Source organism: Chelonoidis abingdonii, chromosome 25, assembly GCF_003597395.2.
Source record: "Chelonoidis abingdonii isolate Lonesome George chromosome 25, CheloAbing_2.0, whole genome shotgun sequence".
NCBI classification, from domain to species: Eukaryota; Metazoa; Chordata; order Testudines; family Testudinidae; genus Chelonoidis; species Chelonoidis abingdonii.
The window spans coordinates 18,521,338-18,529,760 of record NC_133793.1 but is presented as its reverse complement, the minus strand read 5'-3'; the positions used below and the strand labels follow the sequence as shown (position 1 = coordinate 18,529,760).

At 40.6% G+C, this 8,423-nt stretch overlaps 1 protein-coding gene across 1 annotated transcript; it reads right to left on the bottom strand.

Annotated features, from left to right (window-relative positions):
• Positions 1 to 599: 599 nt before the first annotated feature.
• On the bottom strand, positions 600 to 1,538 carry LOC116836601 (olfactory receptor 5A1-like). The gene has a single exon (XM_032800291.1). It carries the CDS (start codon positions 1,536 to 1,538, stop codon positions 600 to 602), a length of 939 nt encoding a protein of 312 aa, XP_032656182.1.
• Positions 1,539 to 8,423: the final 6,885 nt, after the last annotated feature.

Below are 8,423 nucleotides of genomic sequence, written 5' to 3'. Positions count from 1 at the left end.
ATGCTCATGGGGGTCTCTCTCTTACTCTCCTGTTCAAACCTAAGTTCTTTTGTGGATCTAGTCCTACCTGAGAAATAAAGCTATTGGCTCCACTATTTATTATAATTAATTATTGAAAAAAAATCCATGAGATTTTAGTAGGGTAAAGTACAATAAGATAGCAATTTAATATCAGTTGTTTCAACAAATTAGTCAAAAACAACCCCCTGAGAAATCAATAGATGAAGAAATTTTTATAAAATTGGCCAGATGCTCAGCTGGTATAAATTGGCCATAGCTCCCCAGAAGTCAGTGGGCCAGATTAAACAGATATGGATAAAAGAGAGAGAGAGAGAGAAATGTGTGAATGACTCTATGGCCTGGTGCTCAGAGCACTCACTATGGATGTAGGAGAACCAGGGTCCAGGCCTCTGTGCTCCAGTGACTCTTGTACAACTTGTCCCAATGACTTTAATGGAGAAACACTGATTTAAAGCAGCTGAGGTTATCACAATGTGACCATCAATTACCTGACTTGAGAATGTCTCAAACACAAGTTAGCCACAGTTCTCTGCTCTTGGATTTAAAATATATATATATTTAACTTAAGATCATCAGCACTACTTGAGAAACTTCAATTTACCCAACGTTTTCCATAGTGCTATTTTCACCTCCTTGTTTTTCAGGCTGTAGATGATAGGGTTTAACATGGGCGTCAGGATGCTGTACTGGATGGAGAATATTTCATCCAGAACCACAGAGGAGACTGTGCTGGGTTTTGTGTACTGGAAAAAGGCTGTCAGGTACCACAAACCAACCACAATAAGGTGGGAGCTGCAGGTGGAGAAGGCTTTACGCCTGCCCTCCGCAGTGCGTATCCTCAGGATGGTGGACATGATGTAAATGTAGGAGATCAGCATGAGGAGGAAGGAGCTTGACCCTAATATCACAACAGAAGTAAGAAGCACCACTTGATTGGTGAAGGTGTCAGTGCAGGACTGTTGTAATAGAGGAGGGAGTTCACAGCTGAAATGGCTGATTTCATTGGGCCCACAGAAATGCAACTTGGAGGTAAAAACAGTGTTAAGCAGAGCATGGAAGAAGCCTATTGTCCATGCCCCACTCACCAGCTGAACACAAATCCCTTTGCTCATTCTCTCCGTGTAACGCAATGGGTCACAGATGGCAGCGTAGCGGTCATAAGCCATGGTTGAGAGAATGAAACCTTCAGCACCAATCGAGAGGATGATGAAAAACATCTGGACAATGCAGCCATTGACAGAAATAGTTTTGTGCTCTACTAGGAAGTTCACCAGCATATTAGGCACCGTGACTGAGGAATAGCAGATATCAACAAAGGATAAATGGAAGAGAAAGAAGTACATTGGGGTGTTAAGATGAGAATCAACTCTTATCACCACCATGATCACTATGTTACTACACAGAGTGATTAGGTAAATAACTAGAAACATTAAGAAGAGGAAAATCTGCATCTGTGGGTCACTGGAAAATTTCCGGAGAATAAATTCGGTCACTGTGGTTTGATTTTCCATTGACATTTATTTGGGAAAACTGTAACCTGTAAGACCAATATATAAATAAATTTAATTTAACGCAACATAAGTGAACTAAAATGGCATGCAGACATTATCTGTTCAGTTGGATGAATGCAAAGAGAGCCCTATTCTATCCTGTACAATATATATATTTAAATAGATTTTAAGATTTTAAGATTTAGAGAAATAGACAGCAACGAGCTGGTTGGAATTTGTGTGTTGTACAGAGACAAAATATGCCAGATAGGGGACGAAGTCCTCTTGTGTAACTGCCACTTTAAGCACCTAAACTGCAGAATCAGGCCCGACAGGTATTCAGAAAATCCCTGCCAAGTTATGACTAAGGGACAGCCTGATGCAGGCCTCGCTTAGCCTCTCCTGTTGAATCTGTTCTGCTGTGGTTAAATAATTAAAGTCATTGAAGAAAGGGGACTTGATCTCCTGCATCTAGGGTGAGGGCCGTAACAAGCAGACTATAAAGTCCTTTTCCTCACATGCTGTTTCTCTCTGGCCTCATAACTCTTTCATCTGTCCCTCTAACATCAGCAAAGATACAGCTGTTTTTACTCCAGTTGGGGATCTGGCCCCTTTACTCCAATGGAGCTATGGCTGAGTCACACTCACTGGGGATCTGGCCAACTCTATAAGTACCTCTTCGTCTATTACATTTTGTAATTTTTGTACAGCAGTGGTTTTTGGCATTTTTTTCATTTGTGGACCCCTAAAAAATTTGAATGGAGGTTCTGACCCCTTTGAAAATCTTAGACATGGTCTACGTACCTCTAGACCACAGGTTCAAAATCACTGTTTAGAGTATTTAATATCTATAATATATAATTGAATTCATCCCTATTATAGTATGTAGGATTTCTATAATAAATAAATAAATAACAAACAAACCCCAGGGACCTAGAAATACTAGTTTAAGACTCAGCATATTGTATAGATTGACAACTCAGCCAAATAGAGAGAATACAGGCAACTTGATAATTATTCTGAATGCCATAGAGGGGGCCTCCAAACAACTTAGCTCCTCCATTGGCAAGGTGTATTGTGTGGAAGCAGGTAATCTCAGGTGGATATCATGCAGTTGTCCAAACTATCCAAGGAAACCAGAGATAGTTTTCAACAAAAGCGTGAAAAGGACTCAGTGCAAACCAAGACGTGATCTAAGGTTGGATTTTGGCAAAACCAGAACAGAAAGCCTGGAGAAAAATGAATGCTCCAACACTGGAAGGAAAGAAAGACCAAGAAAATAATGACTGAACATATGCTCATTGGACAACAGAGCTTAATTGCAAAGAGGAATATTTACAGAAATGGAGATTGAAAGCCTGAAAAGGGGGATGAGTCATGTTGACCCACCTGCAAAAATTTTGGTAGAAGCAAATAATACAGGATTAACAGAAACCACAAATGGAAGAGAAATTGAGGACAAATATGACTGTAGCAGCTCCCAAAGAAAGTACAGGATAATATGAAGGATGTATTGATTTATATTATATTATATTATATTATATTATATTATATTATATTATATTTAAAGAACAGTACACAGCCTGGAGATGAAATATCAGCCTAATGAAAGGATGTGAGAGTTATGAAGGAACAATGTAAAGAGAAGCTCATCACTTAGTGTCATGGACTCAAAAGATTTCCCACAAAGTTCTTAGTATCAAGAGAAGAGTCACTTCAGAGACCCTAGAAGATTTTGATCTAATTAATGTTAAAAGCAGAATAGGAAAACTAGAGGGCCAATGATGTGGGAGAGTTTCAGCACTACTGAAAGGAAATCTGGTCTGAGGATGTACAGTATAATCAGACAGCAGACTGGATTAAAAAAGTCAGAAAAAATTAGAAAGTCACAGCACAGAGGAATACAGAAAGACCAAAGAAAGGAAAAAACGAAGTACCGAGAAGAATAAAAAATGGAAAGCCACCCAGACCAGATGGGATGCATGGATTCTGGCTGAAATGCCTTACAACAGAGATTGATTGTTTGCTTGAACAACTTAATAAATGTCTGAAGAACAGATTTCCAAGATGGATAGTAACAGAGACAACGTTCCTGGTACCAAAACAATAAAAAGAGGAGGAGGAAGCGGCCGCAGTAATCTATGAATTATAGACCAAACATGGTTGGTTGACCAACTACATGGAAATTTCTATCAATAAATCTGGCAAAGAAGATCTGGATAGAGCTAGCTTACAATGGAATGCTGCCTCCTGAGCAAAAAGCTCAGTAAATATGAAAGCGACAAAAGACCAACTCGGGCTTTCCGGGAGGATCACAGAAAAAGTTAGATGGTCTCATTCTTTGTTTTGTATCTTTTGTAATCCACGAATGTGGGACTCTCCACACAAGTAAAGTGTCCAAGGTTCATCCAAAAATCATCTCTTTTCTACAGCGATCTGTGCTTAACTAGAACACTTGACTCTACCTATAAGGGACTCTTCCATGAGGTCCAAATTAAAAGAGAAATATTTCAAGGGGATTCCTTAGCACCAGCGCTGTTTGTTGTAGCGATGCTGCCGCTGATATGGATGCTTGTTGAGATAAATTGTGATTGTCATATCAGCAAAGATCAACAACCAGTTAATTTGCTAGACATGGGCAAGCTGAAACTACAGGAAAAGTCACAAAAAGGAGCTATAGAGATTGATGGTGTGTGGGAAAGTTTGTTGAAGATATAAAGCTACAGGTTGGGTTTGCTATGTGTGTGTCAGCATCTGTAAAGATGGCCAGACTGGAACAATCTGATGACATACAAATTACAATGAAGGAACTATCCATGATATCTCAGTCTGACTCCTACAAATATCCTGGAATGAGGGAAACTGTCACAGTTTCTACATAAGAAACTGAAAGAAAAGTGAGGAAAGAATATTACAGATGTATAGGAACTACTCTGTGGAGAAAACTCAAGTCTAAGAGTTTGATCTGAGCCATTAATATGTGCGGGATGCCAGTAGTACAGAGCATTGCTGGAGTGATCAAGTGGAATCAAGAGGAGAAGAAAAAAATTGACATCTAAAGAAGACAACTGCTGGTGATACCTAGCATACTGCATAGCAATCAAGCATTGACAGAACATACATCCCACGATGTGATGAAGGAAAATTCTCTATCTGTGGAAGAAGCTATTGATAAAGTAGACTATAATATCAAAATATGAGGAGTAAACCTGAATAAAAATCATCTGGTTACAATAAAAAGCAATGACTGAGCTGCATCCAAACCCACGAAAGCATGAAATAAAGGAGAAAGCAAATTGTTAAAAAAACAAACAAACAACAATAAATAAGTAAAAGACTTGAAAGATTTACACAGGAGAGAAGATGGAGGAGTGTGAAGAACTCTGCCTCGAAGGGGAGCAGTTATGGCAAATTAGAACATAGACAAGCCCAGCAGGGCATGAACAAGCAGCTCAAGAATGCGTTAGGAATGGGAGACATCATGGCTAGTGAGCACCAGAAGACAACGCTCTTAGGCACTGTGATAACATGAAGGAAAGTCAAAGGAGCCTGAATGAATGTAAGCACTTGAAATACAGGAATACTGAAAGGGGTTTAACAAGCCTCCTGATTACCGAAACCTACAGAGTCTGTTCAGCCAGGAGTTATTGGTGACACATGGGGATACATTTTAGACAACAGCTTTCTTCTTTCTAAGCGTAAAGATTTAGTATGTTGTGAAAGCTATTTCTTTCTTTTTTTCTAAAATCCACCCTATGTGATACTGAGAGAAATTAATAATGATCATAATAAAGGAATGTGCCCAGAAAACTGTCTAGGTATGCTGACATAATTTGAAAAATGTTCTGATTGAAAATTAATGGGATTTTTGTGTCTAAAAATCTCTAAAGTTCCTTTGAAAGTCTGATCTAATGGGGCTTTTGACTTAGTGTTCTGCAAGTCTGAATATCAGGCTGCTCATACATAAGAAAATCTCTCCCGCCCTCTTGGAAGTGAGTGGCTATTTTAACATTGATTTTTAGTGGAAATGGGAATGAAGCCAGTGTTCTGTGCAACACCAAATCAATATTTAAACCGAAATGTCTGCCAGAGAGCAACTGAATCTTTTCCCGATTATCGGCTCATCAGACTAATGCCCAAGCAAAGGAATCCTACACTAGAACCTGAATGTCACAGGCAGATTCTGTGCAAAGTAAACTCCAAAGCTAAGTGTCATCTCCAGAGAATCCCCTGCCTCCAACCTCACCACCCCCTAACAAACACACACTATTGCTAACATGCACCAACTGATCTCATTTGTCTCAGAGTTGTGGCAAGCAAGTACAGTGACCAGATGTCACGATTTTATAAAGTCAGTCTCGATCTTTGGGTCCTGTTACCCATCGCCCCCTGTCCTGATTTTTCACACTTGCTGTCTGGTCACCGTATAAGCAAAGGAGAGAGCTGGGTGATTCATATTGTATCTAGGTTGCCAGCCACAACCTCTGTGCTGTAACTGACAGTGTGAGCAGAGTGTTGCATCCTGGCAGAAGTCAGTGGGACTCTGCAGAGGGACTCACCCCTAGATAAGTGGAGCAGAATCTGGACCTTTTAAACTGAAAGATGAAAACAAAGAAGAATATGAATTAACTCACCTGCCTTTTAAACAGAGATTATAGATATGGAGAGATCATTCTGACTTGTGATTGTCTCTGTTTTCTTAGTCAAATCAATAAGTAGGTAGGTAGACTATCTAGTCTATCTGCATCCGGAATAGAACATCTCAAGACATCCAATACGTCTATGGATGTGATCCTTGGACCCTTTACCCAGAGCAGTGAAACCACTCAAGGTGTAGGGTTATCTGAGGTAGTGGAACAAAGCGCCTTTCCTGAGCTGCCTCCAGAACTCAAGCTGATTTCTTGAGAATGGTTTAAATGCTCTTTTGTTCCCCTTGGGACAAGATCCCTGAAGTTCACTCTCTGTAACAAGCTACCAGTAACACTGGGCTGGGTCAGCACTCAAGCAATTCCCTGTAGTGCCAACAAATGAGAGCAATGAGACTATTCACGTAGCTGAAGATGCATAACTTAGATTGATGCCGCCTCCCCCTCTGCTCCCCTGCCCAGTGTAGATCAGGCTTTAGGCACTGAACTCCCTGGGAGTGGTGGGACTTTGCACTTCTTGGCTTAGCATCTCCCACTAGCTAGTTTAGGAGGCTGCCTGCCTAGCATGCTGGCTTTTGTGGATCCCCTTCTTAGGTACCTCTCTCTCCCACCCTTAATTGTGTAGGCAGCTGGGGGGCCAAGCTCAGGCTTTGTGAAGGGCAGTGATTTTCCCAAGTGCCTAAAAGTTAGCGCTGTGACACTCAGCAACCCAATGTCTAAGTTCTTCATGAATCGAGTCCCATGAAACTGTCCAGAAGAGTAGGAAGCATGATGGATCGGGCCCTTAAAGTTTACTGTTTAAACTTATGAGTTGTTATTTTGCAATAAGCAGAGCAGCTGGTTAAGGTGCAGATTTCCTGAGGTTAGAAGTTTCCCTTTCAGGCCAATCGAGCAGACATCCTGTTTCTGGATCCCCAACTCCTCCCATTTTCCCCCAGTTACAGATGATCAAGTACATGTAAACTCAGGGCCCTGGTCCAATTGTCCCCTCTTTCCCCGCTTCTCTTCAGCCTGACTCTCTATTATCTTTTTTCCCTCTGAGGTCTAAAATTTCACTCTATTAACTTGGTTTTCTTTAATTTCTAAGAATATATATATGTATAATTAACTTTTCCTTGCCAAGGAGATCTCATCTTCTCGTGCGAGGCATAAATTGGGTTCGTTTTTGGCAATGGATCTCTGACACAGTGAACCAAGTGAGAGAGCAGAATTGGGGTGTCCTCACAGGCAAATACAGGTCTCTTTAATGAGAGAACTGAGGTGGATGAGGGGGACAGAGAGAAAGCTGCAAGACGGATGGCAGAATCCGTGTCCCACTCCCAGAAATCCTGAATGAAGAGGTCATGTCAGAGATTTCAACTTGTCATACACCATCACACAGACCAATGGATCCTTGTTTGCCCTCCACTCGTTTTCATTCAAACAAAATTAAGTTATAAACAAGAAAATGCTGCATTATCTCATCTCATCCTTCTTCCATCTTCCTAATGCTGAGTTAGACAATACCTACCACCCAGCCAGTCTGTGAGTAGCAATGAGTTAAGCTGCATGGATCACTTTGAAGATGAAAAGCCCCAGGGCTCCAATCTTGTGCAAGTGAAGTCAGTGGGAGTGTTACTATTTAGTATGGTTTGGAATGAATGCCAAAGGCATAAAGGGGCAGTCAGATGCCCAAATCCCCGATAAGTCAATGACAGTTGGGCACTAAATTCCCATTTGCAGCTTTGAAAAGGTCTCCTGCCAGGTTTTCTTTAATTAAACTTTAGACTAGCTTTCTGTTTGAAGCTCAGATGTTCTGAGTGTTATTTATGGACCACACTGCGATACCCTAAATTCCAGTGAATAGGATTTTGAACTGCTTATTTCAGCAGAGTTACTGGAGGAATAAGGTATTACTTTGCTAACAAGGTCCTTGCAGACTCTTTGAAATATTTAATGGTGGCAGGAGGTTGGGGGCTCTTGGACACTAATTATTGTATGTTTTGACCAAGATTGTCAAACGTGACTGGTGATTTCAGATGCTGAACTTGAGATGCCTGTAAGGGCCCTGAAGTACTGAGCACCCTTCTTTTGAAAACTGAGCCAATTTAAGCTGGAGAGCTAAAAAAGGAGACATGCAAATTCAAGAGTCATGATTATGAAATATTGGCCTCTCTTTCTTAAAAATAAGGCCCTTCATTTTCATTATTTACCGAAAACCTCCAAAAAAATCCCTGAGTTTTGAAAAATCCAGTATTCGGATTTTTCTGATTTTTACCTGGATCTA